This window comes from Humulus lupulus, chromosome 9 (genome assembly GCF_963169125.1).
Source record: "Humulus lupulus chromosome 9, drHumLupu1.1, whole genome shotgun sequence".
Lineage (NCBI taxonomy): Eukaryota > Viridiplantae > Streptophyta > Magnoliopsida > Rosales > Cannabaceae > Humulus > Humulus lupulus.
This window is the reverse complement of record NC_084801.1, coordinates 148,945,202-148,967,195: the sequence shown is the minus strand read 5'-3', so window position 1 is coordinate 148,967,195 and position 21,994 is coordinate 148,945,202. Positions and strand designations below refer to the sequence as shown.

At 38.2% G+C, this 21,994-nt stretch overlaps 1 protein-coding gene and 1 non-coding gene across 2 annotated transcripts; one reads left to right on the top strand and one right to left on the bottom strand.

The window, feature by feature from the left end:
* The first annotated feature begins 13,169 nt into the window (after positions 1-13,169).
* Positions 13,170-19,768, top strand: LOC133800570 (uncharacterized). Its single transcript, XM_062238569.1, has 2 exons — positions 13,170-16,775; positions 17,087-19,768. Exon 1 carries the CDS (start codon positions 14,103-14,105, stop codon positions 15,030-15,032), a length of 930 nt encoding a protein of 309 aa, XP_062094553.1. The 5' UTR covers positions 13,170-14,102; the 3' UTR covers positions 15,033-16,775; positions 17,087-19,768.
* On the bottom strand, positions 14,703-14,809 carry LOC133802764 (small nucleolar RNA R71). Its single transcript, XR_009877511.1, has one exon. It is a non-coding gene; the product is annotated as a small nucleolar RNA R71 (small nucleolar RNA).
* Positions 19,769-21,994: the final 2,226 nt, after the last annotated feature.

Sequence of the window (21,994 nt, the reverse complement as noted above, 5' to 3'; positions counted from 1 at the left end):
TCATTACCATTCTATTATTGCTGAACCACTATAAAACGTTTGTGTCATTTATTTTCTCATCTTGATTTTTTCTCACTTTCATATTATTTTACATCGTTTATCTGACTCCGTATCGTTGACCAATTCGAGGGTCACATTTTGGTTCTTTCATTGAGAGACTAATTCAAGACTGTCAAGAAAATTAAATGGCAAAGACATCCAGAAAGACGGGACAGACTTCTAGTGCTGCATCCACCCAGCCTCCTCCGCAAAATGTGGCTGAAGATGAACCACAGTTGGATTTCGAAGAGGAGGAAATGGATTCTGAAACCTTGAGGACAACATTGATTGTGTTGCAGGAGGAGTTGGCCAATCTGAGGCCAATCAGGAGAATCTGGCTGAAACGATGGCGTTGCAACAAAGGGAAATTGACCATCAATGTCAAGAGTTGAATGAGCGGCAGGCTGACATGGACCGCTGACAAAGAGATTCTATCGCTGCCTTGGAGGTAGCCATTCAGTTGGCACGGGGATAACCTGCGCCAACCTCTCAACCGGATCAGCCACCAAGGGCACCACCACAACAAGGCCCAAACCCAAGTCATCCACCTCAACCGGCAAGTCCTCTAAGGTCGGACCAACCCCCTGCTACTCAACAGGGCATTCCATTCCAAGATCTTGAGTAGCAACTACCTTCTCGTGCTGGTCGAGATAATCCCCAGCGTCAAAGGCAGAATAGGATTGGGCATCCTTCCAGAAGCCCTAGACGCTAAACTACTAAGGAACCAAATCCACCAAGTAGGGGAGAGCGTCCTTCTTCTAATAGAAGGCATGTTGAGTCAGGCTCTGTGGTCAGGGCCCCCCCATAACATAATAATGCCAGGGGACCCACCGACCAATGCAGGCATTCCCCTAACTCTCTAGAGGTACCAGCAGGAGGAGGAAACAACGCGATCAACAAGTCGCACCACAGCCGGTCACATTTTAGGGACGGTCATGATTACAATGAGGCTGATTGCGGCAGAGGAAACTCTGGTCGAGGGCAAGGAGAGAAAGGTGGAGAAAGGAACCCCCCACCAAGAGAAAATAGGCCTGCGAGGCAGAACGCCGAGGGGCAGCCTAGGCAACATAACGTCTTTGGTCGATTGGGAATTAACGAACAAAGGCGTAGAGATGATGACTTGAGGGATGTGCTCAATGATAGGTGAGAAAGGCATGATGAGTATGCTCCTCCAGCACCGGTCGCCCCAGCGATACCAGACGCACTGCAGGCTCAAATCGATGCGCTGAAAGTTTGTAAGGAACCGAACATCCCAATCGAGTATGATCGGAGAAGAGGCACCCATTCATACAAATAGTAGTGATGGCAGAAACCCCAAGAAAATTCAAGATGCCAGTATTTCCCAACTTCGATGGATATGGGGACCCGGTATCTCATGTGAATAAATTTAAGATACAGATGGACATCCAAAAGGTGTCGGATGATGCTCGCTGCAAAATATTTTCGGCCACCTTATCTGATACTGCTTAGAAATTGTTTTTTAAATTCCCTCATGCTAGCATAGTGTCATGGGAGATGTTCGTAAAGGAGTTCTACAGGCAATTCTATGCTGGTCGTGTACATCTGACTAAAGCCAACCAACTGGTCGAGATACGCCAGAAGGAGGGAGAGTCCTTAAAAGAATATTTACACCATTTTATGCGATAAACAACTGGAGCTAAGACGGTTGGCGATGAGGGTACATCTGCTGGAGTGCAGCGCCACTCACCTCTCTGGAACAATTTAAGGAAGAATGGGTTGAAGAGTACCCAAGAATTCTTGGATCAAGCATATAGGTACATCAAGCTCAAAGAGGCGATTTCTAACGAAGGGAAGTCACCTGCAGGAGACAAAGGACCAAAGGAAGATCCTGCTAAAGCCGCCAACAAGTCATATAAACCCAATGGCAACAGCAAAAACAACAGGAAAAGTGGTGGGAAAAGGGCAAACAACGAGTCATCAACGTCTGAAAATAAGCGCCCTAAGGGTAACAGGTACGAGCCAAGATTCACCAATTACACGGCCCTCGTCGAAAGCAGATCAGAGGTGTACCAGGTGATCAGCACCAATGTCCCTTACAAGCGACCAGCACCGATAAGGAAGGATATCTCCAAGAGAGATACAACGAAGTTTTGTCGTTTCCACAACGACTATGGTCATGACACCAATGAGTGCAACCAGCTGAAAGATGAAATTGAGTTCCTTATCAGACAAGGACACCTAAGGAGATATGTACGAGCCACTGGAGGTTCTCAGCAAGAGGCTCAAGGAGGCAACGAGCAGGCACCTGTATGCCAACGCTCACCCCCTTTACAGCTAGCTCATGTGGCGGGTACATTGTTAACCATTTGTGGCGGCCCACACCTAGCAGGAGATAGTGGGAAGGCAAGGGAACGATATGCCTGAACCTTGCGCCACGACCAGGACATTGAAATATTGAATGTGGAGGAGCGAACTCCCAATAAAGCTCGAACAGAGGAAGAGCTGATAACTTTCTCTGAGCTTGACGCTCAGCATGTCCAGTTCCCTCATTTGGTCCCTCTGGTTGTGGACGTCCAAATTGCCAATATGATGGTTAAGTGGGTGTTAGTAGACACAGGGAGCTGAGTAAATATTATGTACAAGTCTTCACTGGAAAGGATGAAATTGTCAGTGAAAGATCTGGAGTCGTGCAACCAAACCATTTATGGTTTTTCTGGCGAAGGGCTCACGCCAGCTAGGATGATCAAGCTTCCGGTCACAGTAGGAACTACACCTGCGAACAGGACATTACTCACTACTTTTCTAGTAGTTGATTGTCCTTCTGCATATAATGCTGTGATTGGAAGGCCTATTCTAGTCAACCTACGAGCCGTAACCTCAGTCATTCACCTCGCCATGCAGTTAACTGACGCAGGGATAGGATGAGTGTTAGGGAACCAGCGAGAAGCAAGAGAATGCTACAACTCCTCGATTACTAAGGTGAAAAGGGGTGGATCGAGGGAAGGAGCCAGAAAAGGGTTGCAATTGGCCGATGAGATACAAGCCCAATCAGATGAGCACGTCACCAAATAGGGTGTTGCCCAAAGTGAGGACATGGATTTAGATCCTCGCTTTGGGGATTTTGACGAAGAAGTAGGACCATTCGAGGACCTCGAGGAGGTCCAACTCGATGAGACAGATACGACCAGGGTTGTCAAAGTAGGTAAAAACTTAGAGACAACAACAAAACAACGACTGGTGGAATGTTTGAAGAAGAACTAGAAGGTCTTTGCCTAGTCGCATAAAGATATGGTTAGAATGGACCCAGCAGTTATCAGCCATGTCTTGAACATAGATAAATGTTTTCCACCAGTAAAACAGAAAAAAAGGCTGCTCGACAAAGATAGATCAAAAGCTTTAAAAGAAAAAGTCGAGAAGCTAAAGGAGAACAGATTCATCAGGGTAGCATTTTATCCATCATGGGTCTCTAATCCCATACTTGTTCCCAAGCCAAATGGCAAATAGAGAACATGCGTGAATTTCACAGACTAGTTGGTCGATGCCACTTTAGGGCACGGGATCCTTTCATTCATGGATGCATACTCTGGGTACAATCAAATAAGTATGCACCCACCTGATGAGGATCACACTAGCTTTTGGACCGATACAGGACTTTACTGTTACAAAGTAATGCCTTTCGGTTTGAAAAATGCTGGTGCGACTTACCAGCAATTAGTCAATCACATGTTCAAAGAGCTGATCACTGTAAACATGGAGGTATATGTTGATGACGTGCTGGTTAAGTCAAAGAATGCAGAAGAACACATAGGGGATCTGCAGGAGTGCTTCAGCATCTTAAATAAATATCAGATGAAGTTGAATCCCCTTAAGTGATATTTCGGAGTTGGATCAGGGAAATTCTTGGGATTTATAGTGAACTCACGAGGTATTGAAACTAATCCTGAAAAGATCAAGGCCCTGATCGATATGAAGTCGCTAATAAATATAAAAGATGTTCAAAGTTTAACCGAGAGGATTGCCGCTCTAAGTAGATTTATCTCCAAATCTACGGACAAGTGCGTCCCATTTTTTAATCTACTCAGGGGCAATAAGAAATTTGAGTGGACAGAGTGAAACAGGCTTTCCAGGCCCTAAAGTATCATATGTCGCAACCACCAATTTTATCCAAGGCAGTTGAAAAGGAAACTTTGTTCATCTATTTGGCGATCATAGAATATGCTGCTAGCGCTGTCCTGGTAAGAGAGGAGGAACATGTGCAAAAAGTTGTGTATTATATAAGCAAAAGGCTAATAGGAGCTGAACTGCGATATCTACCCATTGAGAAATTAGCCTATTGTTTGATCTTAGACTCTAGAAAGCTACGACTATACTTCCAAGCTAAACCCATCACAGTACTCACCGACCAGCCGCTACGACAGGTCCTGCAGAAACTGGAAGCCGCTAGTCGATTATTGAAATGGGCAGTTGAACTTGGACAGTTTGATATTTCTTACTTGCCACGAGCAGCTGTAAAGGGACAAGCTTTAGCAGACTTTGTCACATAGCTCACTGGGCTTCAGGACCTTGAACTGATAAAAAAGCCCGAGCCTCAAAGCCAAACTCCCTCTTGGAAGTTGTTCACAGATGGCTCTTACAATGAGCACCATGCTAGAGCAGGTGTGATTTTAGTCATGCCTGAAGGGCATCGATTCCACTGCGCAATCAGATTCGACTTCACAGTGTCCAACAACAAAGCCGAATATGAAGCTTTGCTCGCAGGATTAAGATTAGCCAAGGATATGAGCATAAAGTTGCTTGAAATCTATAGTGACTCCCAGTTAGTGGTTAATCAAATTACTAGAGAATATCAAGCTCGAGGTCTGAAGATGGTTGCTTATGTAAACAAAGGAAAGGATTTGTTTGTACAATTTGAAAACTATACTCTCCAGCAAGTACCTCACGACCAGAACTCAAACGTTGATGCTTTGGCCAAGTTAGCAAGTGTAAAGGATGCTGACACCTTAAATATAGTGCATGTTGAACGATTATCCGCACCAAGCATCAAAACATAAGAAACCTCTCTGGTAATCCAGGCAACAGACACGTGGATGACACCCTTCATTGAGTACTTGATGCATGGAGTACTGTCGATAGACAAAAACAAAGAAAGAACCCTCCAGAGGCAGTCGGCTCAGTTTATCCTGGTCAACGGAGTTTTATACAGAAGGGGGTACTCAATGTCACTCCTAAGGTGTGTTTCAAAAGAAAAGGCCAAAGAATTAATGCGAGAAGTCCATGAAGGTTTCTACGGAGATTATGCTGGGGCAGAGTTTATCAAAAAAGATCCTAAGGCAAGGATACTTCTGGCCAACAATGAATGAAGACTCTGTAAATTTTGTTCGAAATTGCGACAAGTGCCAAAGATTCTCCAAGATACCGCGAGCAGCCCCTAATGAGCTAAAACAGATGCAAAGCCCATGGCCATTCGCAGTGTGGGGAATAGATTTGATTAGGTCTTTGCCCACAGGAAAAGGCAACGTCAAGTATGTTGTAGTTGTTGTTGACTATTTCACGAAGTGGGCCGAAGCTAAGCCACTTGCAACGATAACGACCAAGAAGGTGCTGGATTTTGTGGTCAAGAACATTGTGTGTCGCTATGGGTCGCCAAGAAAAATTGTCTTAGCCAATGAAACACAATTTGATAGTGATTTGTTCACCGATTTTTGTGAAAGGCATGGGATTATCAAAAAATTTTATTCAGTAGCTCATCCATAGGAAAACGGACAGGTTGAGGCTGTCAACAAGACGCTAAAGGATACTCTGAAGAAAAGGCTTGAGGAAGCGAAAGGGGCATGGCCAGAGAAGTTTCCTGAAGTCCTTTGATCGTACAGAACATCCCACCAAACAGCAACAGGCCATACTCCATTTTCCTTGGCCTATGGGTATGAAGCTAGGTTGCCTGTTGAATTAGATCCACCATCGCATTGAAGGTTAGCATATGATCATGACGTTAATAGTCAGTTATTGATGGAATCTTTGGATTTGGTCGATGAAAGGCGCGAGCAAGCCCAACTCCGAGTAGCAGCTTACCAGCAAAAGGTCGCCCGGTATTTCAACTCTAAAGTATGTGAAAGAAAGTTTAATATGGGAGATTTGGTACTTAGAAGAGTTTTCCTCAACACCCGCGATCAAGCTGCTGGAGTGCTTGGACCTAACTGGGAAGGACCATACCAAATTGAAGAAGTCCTTAAACCAGGCACCTATAAACTTGCTCGCTTAAATGGAGATCTCATTCCTTGCTATTGGAATGGAGAACACATGTGCAAGTATTATCAATAAACAGTTCTTTTTTAAAGAATTGTCTTGTATTAATTTCACTTTTTATAAGTTTATGAACAAGGGTCAGTCAGTCATATGACTAATCGCTTATAAGTGTAAGATCATATTCTTGATCACTCACACAAACATGATTGTACATTTATTATGAGAAATAAAAGGAATTGTGCGCAGCCAGTTATTCTTGCCAACTATTGTATTTATTACAAGTATTTGCCCATTACGTGTGTTGATTTGCTATATTATCATTCTCATAAGTATTTATCACGAGCAGCAATGTTTGAACAGGTCTTGGTCAAGGCAAGTGACCGAGGACCTTGAGCTCCTCAATCACTTTGGGGCATATAAGGTACTAAGTAAGCAAAGCATATCAACAAGTATATGTAAACACACGAGCAAAATAAGGGAAAGCATGCTACGGTACATAGAGTATTTTTTTAAATTTTGTTAAATCGATACAAAGTGCTATGCTAAGTTCGGTCATACGAACATATGTTATAATAAAATGAAAATATTATAATATCAAAAGTGAAATCCTTTACATCGCGAGCATTTGTTGCTCGGATGTAATTGTCAATTAAAAGGAAAAGTTTCCCGTGCAGCAATAAAATAAATTGTATTGACATCACAAACCGTAGTTCATGTGTCTTAAGTTACAAATGAAAATAACATAAAAAAATCATGAAGCAGCAGGATCCTGCCGAGGCTCTTGTGGCTGCTGGTCAACTGTGGCCCCAGCATCTTCATTGGCGCCCTCAATGCCTGTTGCCAAAGATATCTCAGGAGATCCCTGAGCCTTCTCCTCCTCTTCTAGACGAGCCATACACTTCGCCAACTCAGCTTGCCTTATATGTTATGGTAGAAAGGTAAAGTCTTCTTTGGGGTTGCTTTTCCAGAACATATAGAAGCACTGGAATGCCGCTCCCTCATACTTCTCTAGGTTGCAGGTATTGGTCTCCTCGAGGTCGGTAGTCTCTTTACGGCTGATCCGTTTAAAGTTTATTGGCTTCTCGATAGTTTATCAGCGAGGCCTCCTTGTACGTCTCCTTGGAAGCAGTGATTTTGTCAATTAACTCATCCTTCTTCTGTAATTCTTCCTCAAGCTTGGCGATTTTAGCCTCGGCTGTTTACAACTCCTCAGCATGCTTAGCCTCGACCACCTTATGTTTCTCGACAAGCCTTTCCTCCACTTCCTTGATCTCTTCGGCATGCTTAGAGACCATCTCTTCCGAACGACGTCAACCGGTACTCACGGTCAGAATCTTCTGCGATCAGAAAGAAAAGTTATTAGTATTAATCTAATAGATGAGAAATCAAACCACAATGAAAGAGGCGACTTACAGTGAATAGTTCGCTCAACGCGCAATTGAAGAGTCGGTCGACCAACATGGTGGGAGCGCTGCTGAAGGATTCTAGACTGCGACGGTGTTTGGACAGTTTCTTGAGCCTGTCACTGGCCGAAGTGCAGACAGAGTTTAGCAAAGCCTCAACCAGAGTTCTATCTGGCTGAGCTGGATGATTCTGGTCGGTAGGGGCTGGAGGATTCTTGTCGGAGGGAGCTGGAGGATTCTGGTCGACAGGACCTGGAGGAGGAGTCATCTCTTTTGAGGGAGTTGGTGCAGGAGGGTCCTCTGTCTGATCCTTCTTTGCAGAAGGGTCACTATAGCCTTCCCTAGGTTGATGTCGGCTCAATTTTTTCCTACTCGTAGGAGGAGAGGAAGTGGGATTGGTGTACAAATCAAACGCCCTCTTGGTAGGCATGTCTGCAAAAAAGAATCATACGACCAGTCATGCCAAGTTGTTATGCAAAAAAGACAAGGAAATGGAGAGGAAAGAAATGATAAGTAAAATACCCGAGCTACAACTACTGGTAGTTACATTATTTATTGTACTACTGCTACACTCACTCTCTGCCTTGAAGAAGTCTAAATTTAAACTAGGCGTGTATTTAAAGTTGTTGTCCCCGTCAAATAAATGACAGGGAATGGGCAAACTATCTAAGAGTGAGAAGCCAGTACCGTTCTCATCCGAGGACTCAAGTATAGGCTCAGGATGATCAGGAAGCTTCTATTTTCCTTTCCAATGCTGGGCAAGGATAGTCACTGCTCGCGGGGTGCTGGACATTTCCCTGATGGTCACACTCATCGCCCTCCTCCTCAAAGGTTATGACACATCTTGGTGCTTCTCAAGAACTTCTCCCCTAGTAGCACTTCCCGCGGTTGATTCCCTCATGTCCTGGTGAGGTGCGAGGAGGCCAACCAGCCTTAGATTGTTCTCCGTGACTAGCTCTTTGACACTTTTTTCAATATTTGTCATACTGGCTAGGGATGTTGCCATTATCTCCATTTCTAGAGTGGGGACTGGTCGATGCCATGGACCAAAGCAACACCGAAGTTCTAAAAGAATGTATAGAAAAGCTAAAAGAAATTGAGCGACCAGTAAGTAAGTAATTTACCTCCTTCAGCGAAGGCCAGGTTGTTGGCGACCAGGTCAGCTGTTAAAAAGTACTCCTGGAAGTATTTTCCCACATTGGACTTGTGGGTAATATCACCCAAGAAGGTGCGAGCAGATTCCTGGTGGTAGAAATGGAAGAACCCCGTGTTGTTGTGGTTCGGGTTATATTTGAGATCAAACAAATAATTGATCTCATGTGGCGTAGGGACAGGCCACTTCTTATAGTTGTAACAAATATAGAGAGCAGAAAGCACTCTATATCCGTTTAGGGTGATTTGAAAGGGAGAAACCTCGAAATAGTTCGCCACCCCCTGGAAAAATGGATGCAGAGGCAAGGTTGCCCCTTCCTCAATGTGATACATCGACCAGGCACTGAAAGCGCTACCAGGTAGGTTTGTTCGCTGGTCGATTAAAGGCTTAATGAGGGTTATCCCAGGAAAGTCTTACTTCTTGAGATAATTCCTTACCATCCTAGCTGTAATATCATCAGGAGGTGCTACGTACCATTCGACCTCTAGTTGAAGGAAGGGTCGAAGTCGGGCTTTTGTTTGAATTTTTGGCTGGGAAGTGTTTTCAGGTTGAGGGCTAGTCGAAGGAGTTTCAGCCCGAGGAGCAAGCTGATTAGCAGGAGGTTTGGTTGTTTTTTCTTTTCTTTGTGTGATGGATTTTATGCGACCCATATTGGTTTGGCTGGTCGAAGGTCTACTTGTGGGCTTATGTTGAGAAAAGGGAATTTCCAAGAATGATAGTGACAGCTGTTCTTGATCTTCAAGCAATAGTACGAGCAAGTCGTCGTCGATCGGCCTCTCACCTCCCCACGGGTCGTGCATGTAAATCTGTGAACAGAGAAGGGGAGATGAGAATCTACGGCCAATAGACCAAGAAAGTGGAAATGTTAGGTTAACATTGCTCGTGTATAAACGTTAAGCTTTTATACGACTAGCAGCATTCTAATGTAAACACTAAATAATATGCGAACAGTTTGGAAAATGGATTAAAAAGCAGAAGTGCAAAGTTTTTAGGAAAAACTTTTCGACTCTGAGAAAGGACAAGAAAAACACAGTTTATTCTAAGTGTCTAAATCAATAATCCTAACTCCCAAGCCAACTCTTAAGCCTCATTTAGTGTTTTTTCCTTATCCTATCATGTTAATACCTACATGACTGATTACCCCAGATCATTTTTTCAAGAATATTTGGAACTCGGAATCCAAAACAAACCAGAAAACTAAAAAGATAGTTATTGCATGGCATCTCAGAGATGAAGAAGTTCAAGAAACTTACTTGGATAAAAATTGATGCAAATTTCTGGAACGTTGATTCGAGTGGCTAGATAGAAATTCCACGGGTCATCGAAGTCGTCTAAGTTTTCTGGGTTCTTTATGCTCCATTCTTCAGTGTTCTTGGGGAAAGATGGAAAGTAAAAAGTAAAAAGTAAATATGAGGGGATATTTATATTGGTCGAAGCACGGTTAATGAGGTAATGATGGGGGATGATTTTTCGAGGCATGGAAAAGTGTGATAGCTGTCAAATCGCTTTTTTGGGAAACTGCAATGAAATGATTAGTTTCCTTTTTACGAGAAAAGCATTGATGGCTCTTACAGGTCATACAGAAGGTCGGTCGTTTAAGTTTACTTTATGCTGGTCACTGTAAAATAAACTTAGGGGGCAAATGTTTACCCAAAAACGGACTACCTGATGACGTGGCAGGATTGGTCTACACGTGGGAGGCACGTGGTGGTTTTAAGTGAGTGTATCATGCTTGGTCATCGACCAGAAGATTATTGACTTATCAAGCATCATACGTATGGGCGACCAGCCTGGTCGCATATATTCATTTATTTCCTTCAGATATGCAATCTTGTAATTATGCATTAATTGTAATTTCCCTTATTATTTAGATACACACGTATTAATTGTAATTAAGGCCCATTGGCCCAGGTAGACCTCCTTGAGCCTATAAATAAGAATCAAAGGGCTCAAGAGAGGGGGTTTTTGGACTTTCGAATATTTGGCTTGAGAACGCTTGAGCTGAGAGATTCTAAGAAAAATAATGTTATTATTCATCATAATTGTATTTTATCTAAGAGCTAGTGAAACTCGTGAACCCTAGTTCATTGATCATTGTTCTTGGAATACTACATGAATAAGAACACTAAGTGGACGTAGGTCATTACCATTCTATTGAGGTCGAACCACTATAAATCGTTTGTGTCGTTTATTTTCTCGCCTTGATTTTTTCTCACTTTCATCTTATTTTACATTGTTTATCTGACTCCGTGTCATTGACCAATGCGAGGGTCAACAGGAATCATGTCTATTGTTGAAATCCATTGATTTGATGAAGATGCTTATGAAATTGGTATGTGGATATGATGTATTAATAGATTAATGCATGTTGGGGCTATATATGTGTTGTGCTTATGCTTTTGGTAGCCTAGGGATCCTTTTTGCATGATTGGTTTATATTGGGTTTGTATATCATGTTAGGACTTGTGATCATAGAAGTATGCTAGGTTTTGCTTTGGGTTTGAAAACAACAAGAGATAGGAGCATGCTATAGGTTTCGACCTAGTGCCTTATTAAAGGATTGTGAACTTTGTTGATTCTCTTGACCTTATTTTTAAATTTTGATAATTCATGTTATTAGGTTGTAAAGAATTCAACATGAGCATGCATTATGGTGTAAGTTTATTTTGACTTTGATGATTTTTTTGCATGCTTAAATGTATTCTTTAATGGTTCAAGTGTAGAAACATGTTAGGTTATGTGTTAACATGATTAAATGTGCAATTTTGATAATTGTAAGCTTGTTGTTTTTTTTTTTATTTATTTGGTGGTGTTAATATTAAATGATTTTTAGATGCACAAAGTGAAGGCTCAAAATGATATTTTGATTTTATATAAGTAAGGGGCATTTTATTTCACCTGATAATAGGCTTTTATTCAAAATAATGAACATGTAGTTTTTTATTTATTTATTGTGAAAGAATATGGTTTAAATTCAATTATGTGATTTTAATTAAATAAAATGCTTGCTGTAATTTTTGGTTTATTTAGAGAAAATTTCTTTTAATTAAGATAAGTAAAACATATACTGATATAAATTAAGTCTTAGATTTTATATATGAAAAATGTAATTTTTCCACACTTTAAATATGTATTTTCACACTTATAAATATGCAGTTTTTTTTATTAGTAAAATTATTATTTTTTCTAAAAGTAATCAAGAAATTCATTTAGTCATTATAAGTAACTACAAATTTTGTCACATTCTTTTAATTGTTATTTAATAATAAATGGGATTATTATTTTATGAGAAATTAAAAGGCTAATGAATTATTTTAGAAAATTATATTTTTGTAATAAATTTTTTGAATGACAAATATAGAAATGATGAAGTAATAAATAAGTGGTAAATAAATTATGCTTGCTGAATTTTTAAGAAAAGGCAATGAGATAAGCATGTAGAAATTATCGACTTTAAACGTTAAATTTTAAGAACACTCCCACGAATGCATGTAACATGCAAGTTTATTTTTACGTTCAAACATACGCCTATTATTCAAATATGTGATTTTTATGTTGTAGCCATGAATGATTGATTGGTAGAATTAGCATTATTCTTTTATGATTTTATATGAAATTATTGTATGATTGTAATTGTAGTGCAACTTGTGCAAGGTGCATGGCCCATGCACACGTGGGGTATGTGATAACTCTTTAATAAAGAGTTAGTTTTCATGCTTTTGAGCATATAATTTTAGACTTAGGTTGAGTGATGTTTGTGTATTTTGTTATTTTCAGTTAATTATTTTCCTTTTTGTGTTCTTGTGTCCTTTATGGTGTTTTAGAGCTGAATGTAGTAATTAAGGAATTCAGGTATGAAATTGTCCAAAGAAAATAATGAAAAATGAAAAGGCTCTTATTTGTTTATTATGTGCTGAAATATTAGGTTTGCTGAAGCAAAAAGAAAGTTTTGCTAGAGCATTTTCAGTAGGAATCAAAGAGGAAAAGTCAGCATATAAGGGAAAGACAAGTGGAATTTCATTAATTGATATGTCAAATGGTGGTGAGATGGCAGAAAATCATAATGTTAGCTGCATTTTAGAAGGAAGATTCTAGAGAAAAAAGGAGGGGCTCACGTGGAGTGCTTGGAGGGCATTTTTGGCAAACGAGAAAAGAGGGTTTGGTACCCTAGCAAAAGAGGAGAAAAAGACAGCCTCCATTACTAAATTTTTTGGAGCCATTTTTTTTAGAGAGATTGGAGAGAGTTGGAAGGACAGAGAGAAAGGAGGAAGGAGAAGTACAAGTCCAAGAAGAGGAATCTTACATCTCCATTGAAGAAATTTTGTTCTTGCTCTCTCTCTCTCTCTCTAGATTTGTATTTCCTCTTTTGATTTGTGAATTTTGATACTCATGGGCAGAATTGAAAGTGGATTTATGCTCTTTAAATTAGCCATGAACAAATCTTTTGTGGCTTGAATTATTGATGAACTCTATGTCTTAATTCTAAATTTCTAGCACTTTATTTTAGTAATTTACCCATTGTTCATTCAATTGTGCTTAATGATGAATTCTTGTTATTACTTGATCACCAATTACAAGATATTGAGTTATATTTGTGCTGGGAAGTTTGAATATAATGGATAGATTTAAATGACACAAGTGGATAATCATGATAGATTATGTTTGTGAATAGCATAGGAATGTGTTATTTGCCTTGTGTATCAATGATGAATTGATGCTTAATTTTGGGCTCTTTAACTTGATTGGCATAGGAATATGTTAAATTAGGTAGAAAAATTAATATCATAGGTCTTGGAAAAGTTTCATGAACGTGTTTTGAATTCTTGTTAACTCTGGGTAGTTTGTTGAGATTTTGCTGCAGCAAAACGTACTAATCAATTGACATAAATGGATTTAATAATTCAAGCCTATTTTAACCAATCGATTTTATCTCTCTTTTATATTAGTGTTGCAGATTATTTTTGAGCATTTTTAATTGATTCCAAGTAGTGTTAGCTTACAAAAATCAAAACAATTTAATTTGGTTACTCTTGTGTAATTGTTTGGTAATTAATTGACGCATTTAGTTTTAATTTGCAATCCCTGTGGAGAAGATCTTGTATACTTATCACTTTATTACTTGTTTTGTGACTGTGTACACTTGCACATATTTGATTGAAAATTATCACAATAAGTTTTTGGCGTCATTGCCGGGGATTGAAATTAAAATTTTTTGTATTATTAATTACTTTGCAATTTGTTTTTCTTAGTTTACATTAATCTTGTTTGCTTGATCTTGTGCTTCGCTAGATTGATTCTGTTTCATGAACGAGTATCAAGTCTTTGAGCTAGCCCTTATTGATCGTGAGATTGAATGTACATTTCAAAGAAGGCTAAGGGAACAACAGGCTCAAATTCACCTTGCTATGGCTAATGAAGATGAAGGGGTTGAGGAAATTAGAGCTCAACCCATGCTTAATGCAGCTAAGGGAGTTGTTAATGAAGCAGCCTATTCTTTGAATGACGCTAATGCAATTATTATGGCCGGTGATAGAGAAAGGGCCATAAGGGAATACGCTGCCCCAATGTTTAATGAGCTGAATCCTAGTATTGTTAGACCCAAAATTCAAGCTGCTCAGTTTGAGTTGAAGCATGTGATGTTCCAAATGTTGCAGACAATGGGTCAATTTAGTGGGCTACCTACAGAAGATCCTCATCTCCATCTTCGTTCATTTTTGGAGGTGAGTGATTCATTCAAGTTGCAAGGCGTTACTGAAGAAGCCTTGAGATTGAAGTTGTTTCCTTTTTCTCTAAAGGACAAAGCTAGGGCTTGGCTCAATACATTTCCTTCCAACTCAGTGACTACGTGGCATGAAGTAGCTGAGAAATTTTTGATGAAGTACTTCCCTCCAACGAAAAATGCTAAGTTCCAGAATGAGATTATTTCTTTTCAACAGTTGGAGGACGAGTCGATATGTGACGCTTGGGAGAGGTTCAAAGAGTTATTGAGGAAGTGTCCACATCATGGCATCCCTCATTGTATTCAAATGGAAACTTTCTATAATGGTCTAAATGCCTCCACACGCATGGTGTTAGATGCTTCGACAAATGGGGTTATTCTCTCTAAGTCCTGCAATGAACCATATGAGATTTTGGAGCAGATTGCCAACAATAATTACCAATGGTCTAGTGCTAGAGCCCCCATTGGAAGAAAAGTAGTGGGTATGCATGAAGTAGATTCTTTGAAGCTTTGACCGCTCAAGTTTCATCTATGACCAACATTTTGAAGGCCATGAGTATGGGGGGTAACTTGCAACCAGCTCCTATGGGCCAAGTAGCAAATATTTCTTGTGTTTATTGTGGAGGAGAGCACACATTTGATAGTTGTCCTTCTAATCCCGCTTCAGTTTGTTACTTGGGAAATCAAAATGAAATCTGCAACAATCCATATTCAAACTCTCACAATCCGGGTTGGAGGGATTTTTCTTGGGGAGGTTAAGGGGCTAGTGCAAGTGGTGTAGTCATCCCAAATAAGCCTACATATCCATCGGGTTTTTCTCAACAAGTAAGAGCTCAACCTCCTCCTTTACAAGTTTCTCAAACAAGCTCTTTGGAGAATTTGATGAAAGAGTATATGGCCAAGAATGATGCGGTAATTTAAAGTCAAGCAGCGTCTTTGAGGAACCTGGAGATTCAAATGGGGCAGCTAGCTAATGAGTTGAGGAATAGAACACTATCACCTTGCCTAGTGATACCAAAAATCCAAGGAGAGATGGTAAGGAGCATTGCAAGGAAGTTACCTTGAGGAGTGGTAAAAATCTGGAGTTGAATGAGGATAATCCTAAGAGCAAAAACGAGCCCACTTCAATCCAAAGTAGTGTGGAAAAGGAAGAAAGAGTTGGGAGTTTGAATATGTCAAATGCTGATCCTAAAGCAAATGCTGCAGCAATTCCTCTGCAAAATGCATCAGAGAAGCTAATTAGCAAGCCACCTCCACTATTTCCTCAGCGGTTTCAAAAGTAGCAACAAGATAGCTAATTTCGGAGATTTTTGGATGTTTTGAAGCAACTCCACATCAACATACCTCTGGTGGAAGCTTTGGAACAAATGCCTAATTATGTAAAGTTCTTGAAGGATATTTTGACAAAGAAGAGGAGGCTTGGCGAATTTGAAATGGTTTCTTTGACTGAAGGTTGTAGTGCTATTTTGAAGAATAAAATTTCTCCAATGTTGAAGGATCCAGGCAGTTTCACAATTCCAATTTCTTTTGGGGGACTAGAAGTTGGTAAAGCTCTTTGTGATTTGGGAGCTAGTATTAATTTTATGCCCATGTCTATTTTTAAGAAGTTGGAAATTGGAGAAGCAAGGCCAACTACGCTCACCTTGCAAGTAGCTAACCATTCTATGGTGCATCCGGAGGGAAAGATTGAAGACGCCCTAGTACAAGTTGACAAGTTCATTTTTCCGGCAGATTTTATTATTCTTGACCATGAGGAAGATAGGGATTTACCGATCATTTTGGGAGACCATTTCTTGCCACTGGGAGGACGTTGATAGATGTTGAAAAATGAGAGCTCACCATTCGAACTCAAGACGAACAAGCCACATTCAAGGTTTTTAATCCTATATGCTCTCCTAATAAAGTTGAAGCCGTCTTGGCCATAAGTGCTTCTAACTTCAAGTTGATTGAAAAGATGCATGGAAAACATAGCAAGGGATTGATGAAAAAGGTCCCTTTTAAAGAAATTGAGAAAGGTGGTGAGCCATGGATAAGTAAGGAAGAAGAACCATCTCATCCTCCAAAGCTACCGAAGAAAAAGAAGAAGAAAAAGAAACATAGTAGAAAGCCTCAATCACAAATGTTGGAAGTTGGGAATAGAGTGTTTTTCTCAAACTCTCTAGTGAAATCAAGGTGTGATTGTGGGTTTTTAGTGAGCGAGGTGTTTCCCAATGGTGTGGTGAATTTATATGATGAACATTTGGGGAGAGCATTTAAGGTAACAAGGAAATGAGTAAAGTTTGGGGGAAGTGAGGTTGAGCAATACCAAACCTCGGTTTCTTTGAAAGATCCTTAGAGAAAAAAAAGTGAAGTTTGGGTTGCTATGTTTTTTGGAGGATTCATTTGTAAAGCAACTCAAAGAAAGAAAGAAAAATAATGCATTGAAAAAAAAAACCAATTTTAAAAGAAAAAAAAAGAAAAAAAAAATATTAGTGTTTTTAGTTATTTTTATTTTTATTTTTGTTATGTTAATTTCATTTTATTGTAATGTTTTTTTGAAGTACTTTTATGTTCGTTTTTGTGTTTCAGGTGTTAAAAGTCAAGAAAATTGTGTTTTGAGAATAATTTGGGGGTCTAACGGTTTTGCAGAAATTTTTCTGAAGCAAAACAAGGAGCAAACTTTTGGACATGGGACAAGCATAAGTCAGAGAGATCCGCGATGCATCGCGAGAATTCCACTAAGATTCGTGCTCATATAGGGAAAGCCCAAAATACTCAACTCCTCCACCAGCCCAAACGACCATATTCCTTCGGATGACAATCCCAAGGGATAGGCGAGGGGAGTTGTCTTATCTCAGCTCAAGTTTCATTTTTTTTTATTTGTTGTTTTTGTTATTTCTTTTGTTATGTGGTTGTAATCTTGTTGTTTTAGTGTCTTGTTCATGTATTGGTCTTGTTTTTGGTTGTCTTTGCAATAGTTGTGTTGTCATTCTTTCAATGATATTATTTGTCTTTGTTAGTGTTCACTAGGGGGCTCGATGACGTTCTTAAGAAAACTACAAAAAATATAATAAATCTAGTTGAAGTTGAATGTCTTTCTTACTTAAGTTTCAAACTAAAAATCTTTGGGTGTGAATGTTGCTAGCAATTGATTGAAGAGAGTGTTTTTCTTTTTAGTGTGTGCATAGCTTGATTAAACATTTTTGAAACCCTAGAAAGAGATAGTTTCTTGTGAGAGCTTAAGTTTCTAAAATTACTTAGTGATTTTCCTTGAGGCGAAATCCTAGGCAACACCACACCGATGACATGATTTAGGCCATCCTTGGATTGGTTGAGCCTTTGAAGCCTACCCTTTATGCATTTTTATCCCTAGTCACCCCGTTGAGCTTAAGTGTCATTTTCTTGCTTAGCCACTTATTAGCCTCGCTATATATATAATAACCTATTTTCACCATACCCTTTAGCACCTTGATCTTTATAGGATTTATTTTTTGTTGTATTTTGGGGGGTTGAGAGGCGTAGAGAGTGTGAGAGGCATTGGGTGAGCGTTTTCATTTTTTTCTTTTGCTTGTTTTCACCATTGGGGACAATGTTGATTTTATGTTTGGGAGGATAGTGTATTCTCATTTTTCTTGTTCTCTTGCCATCTAGCTGTTTATCTTCATTCTAAAAAAAATAGAAACTCAAAAAAGACAAAAAAATCAAAAGTAAAAATTAAAGAGTGCACTCCCTTGCATCAAAGAAAAGTTTTTAAAAAATTTAAAAAAAATCAAGAAAATAAAAAGGAAAAAAAAGAAGTAATTATGCTTGATTTTAAGTTTTGGGGTGGAACTCTTCGAATAAAAGAAAAGTTTGTTTTAGTTTTTGTCTTTGTATGTTAGCAATAAAGGCTAGTGGCAAGAGTTATATTTTGTTGTGGGGTGTTCTTTGGGGAAATTAATGTGTGCATTGATTTAGGTCCTAGAAAGATTGAGGTGCTTAGGGTCATTTGATCCAAAATTAATCTCTCTTTCCTACCTTCACCCTAGCCTATCATTACAAGCTTGATAAAGTCTTATTGATCTTTGGTGTGGTGTTTGTCTACATTAGTTGAGAAAGAACCACTAAGTAACTTATGGAGGCATTATTTAAGCTTTAGGACCAAGGCCTATTTTACTTTTGGGTGATTGAAAATGTTTAGGAAAAGCTATGAATGCACTAAAGGGAGAAACACTTGACTCATATTTTGATAGTAGCATTAATGCTTGAAGAGTTTGGTTTAAAGCTTGTGCAAGTTTAAAATTCAGCTTCTCTTATTCAAAATAAAATTCCCGAGAGCTTTCCCCTTTGAGCATTGGCAAAGCAAAGTTTATCCTCTCTTGTTGTGTCTTGTCTTTGATCTTTTTCTTTTGAATCTTTTCTTGTTCAATTTGTGTGTCTTTTGTGTTTTGTGTTATCTTTTTAGATTCATCACTCAAGGACGAGTAATGTCTTAAGTTTGGGGGTGTGATAAATCTTTAATAAAGAGTTAATTTTCATAATTTTGAGCTTATAATTTTAGACTTAGGTTGAGTGATGTTTTTGTATTTTGTTATTTTAAGTTAATTCTTTTCCTTTTTGTGTTCTTGTGTCCTTTATGGTGTTTTAGAGCTGAATGTAGTAATTAGGAATTTAGGTATGAAATTGTCCAAAGAAAATAATGAAAAATGAAAAGGCCCTTATTTGTTTATTATGTGCTGAAATATTAGGTTTGCTGAAGCAAAAAGAAAGTTTTGCTAGAGCATTTTCAGTAGGAATCAAAGAGGAAAAGTCGGCATATAAGGGAAAGACAAGTGGAATTTCATTTATTGATATGTCAAATGGTGGTGAGATGGCAGCAAATCAGAATGTTAGCTGCATTTTAGAAGGAAGATTCTAGAGAAAAAAGGAGGGGCTCATGTGGAGTGCTTGGAGGGCATTTTTGGCAAAAGAGAAAAGAGGGTTTGGTACCCTAGCAAAAGAGGAGAAAAAGACAGCCTCCATTACTGAATTTTTTGGAGCCATTTTTTTTAGAGAGATTGGAGAGAGTTGGAAGGACAGAGAGAAAGGTGGAAGGAAAAGTACAAGTCCAAGAAGAGGAATCTTACATCTCCATTGAAGAAATTTTGTTCTTGCTCTCTCTCTCTCTCTCTCTCTCTCTCTCTCTAGATTTGTATTTCCTCTTTTGATTTGTGAATTTTGATACTCATGGGAAGAATTGAAAGTGGATTTATGCTCTTTAAATTAGCCATGAACAAATCTTTTGTGGCTTGAATTGTTGATGAACTCTATGTCTTAATTCTAAATTTCTAGCACTTTATTTTAGTAATTTACCCATTGTTCATTCAATTTTGCTTAATGATGAATTCTTGTTATTGCTTGATCACCAATTACAAGATATTGAGTTATATTTGTGCTGGGAAGTTTGAATATAATGGATATATTTAAATGACACAAGTTGATAATCATGTTAGATTATGTTTGTGAATAGCATACGAATGTGTTATTTGCCTTATGTAACAATGATGAATTGATGCTTAATTTTGGGTTCTTTAACTTGATTGGCATAGGAATATGTTAAATTAGGTGGAAGAATTAATATCATGGGTCTTGGAAAAGTTTCATGAACGTGTTTTGAATTCTTGTTAACTCTGGGTAGTATGCTGAGATTTTGCTGCAGCAAAATGTACAGATCAATTAACATAGAGGGATTTAATAATTCAAGCCTATTTTAACCAATCGATTTTATTTGTCTTTTATATTAGCATTGTAGTTTATTTTTGAGCGCTTTTAATTGATTCCAAGTAGTGTTAGCTTACAAAAATCAAAACAATTTAATTTGGTTACTCTTGTCACTACAAGAAAAAAGCCTTTTAATAACACTAAAAATGTGTTATCAAAATATACCATAACACTTTTTGATTTGTTAAGACCGACTATGTTATCGTAGGTCAGGGTACTTTACATAACACTTTATCATTGTTATACAGATGTGTTATTATAATATCAACGATAACACACTTTATGTGTTATTTTAATAAATAGATAAGTGTTTAATTATATTATTTATAGTCGATTATATAACACATTTCAATACTTATAAATTTGTGTTATACTACACTTTAGTATAACACATTATTTGTGTTATATAATGAAGTTTGCATAACAAAATTCTTTACATAAAAAGTGTTATTGTAATAGATATTATAACACAATTTTCGTATTATTTTAATATTTAGATAAGTTTAAATTCTCATTATATATTCATTTATATAACACTAATTTATTCTATTATATTTTAAATTTTTTTTATATAATTAAAATTAGCTTTATAATATATACTAGCATCATCAAATGAACTTGATTTTCAAATAACAAAAATTAAAAACATTCAACATTGTATTAACAATCCACAAATTAGTTTAAAACATTCAACACTATCATCAACAACAAAATGTTATTTAAGTATTCAAGTAGTCTTAAATATTCAACACAGTTACTACTTTCAGCACAAAATATTCTACAGCTGCCCAACACAAGGCCTTCAAAATTAAGTATCCTTTTCTTCTCCAATTGATGGAGAAAGAGACATTTTTCTCCTGCAATAGCAGATAAAAGGTAAGGTATATGCTTAAAAAAAATTAAATAATATGAATCAAATAATAAAACTGTATACAATATAAGACCTAAGCAAGCAGTACCAGGTGAACACACTTCAAAATTCAAAATACTGCTATCACACAGTGAATGAATACATATTAAAGTAAACAAACATTAACATTTTTCAGGTTAAAGGGGCCTCAATTTCACCCTAAAGACATCTCTGGTTCAGGTGCTTAATTACTGAGACAGCATGTTAAAAGTTTGGGAGATTTGAGTTACAAAAGCATTTAGAATGATACCATTATTTCTAGGGTAGATCCATCGAATCTCATATCTCATTTAAAGGAGAGGTGTAATAGAATATGAAGCTCAAACAGGTACTAAACTCTAGACCTTAAGTTATTTGGGCACTAACAAGTAATTACAAAACAGTGATACATATTCGCAGTCAATTACGCTGATATAGTACAGTGCAGTGTTTACAAACGTACAGAAATTACTGTAAAATCCTAAACCCAATGCAAAGAAATAAAGAAACTTACACACATTCTGCTGGCCAAGTTCCTTCAGATAGGGATGATAAGAGGCGAATAAGTTCCACGGTCTTGAAGGAAAATTCACTTTCTAGTAAATATACAAAGAAAAAAGATTCAATATAAGCAATCACTGAACAACCTGTATCCATATCCAATCAAGGTCTTCTAAAGGTTGACATATAACCCAAGCAATTATAATCAATAAAGATAACCCATTTCATAAATATCAACTAAAGATAACTATGGAGAAGCAATAAAGAATCAACACAGTCATAATCAAACCCAAATATAGACCCTATTGCCCAACATAATGTTGAATCAAATTGGAAAAACAAAATATATAAGAGGTCACTAATAAGTC

Bases quoted from the DNA above. Each gene is read 5' to 3' on its own strand.
- LOC133800570 (XM_062238569.1), top strand. From the start codon at position 14,103: ATGAACGAGTATCAAGTCTTTGAGCTAGCCCTTATTGATCGTGAGATT.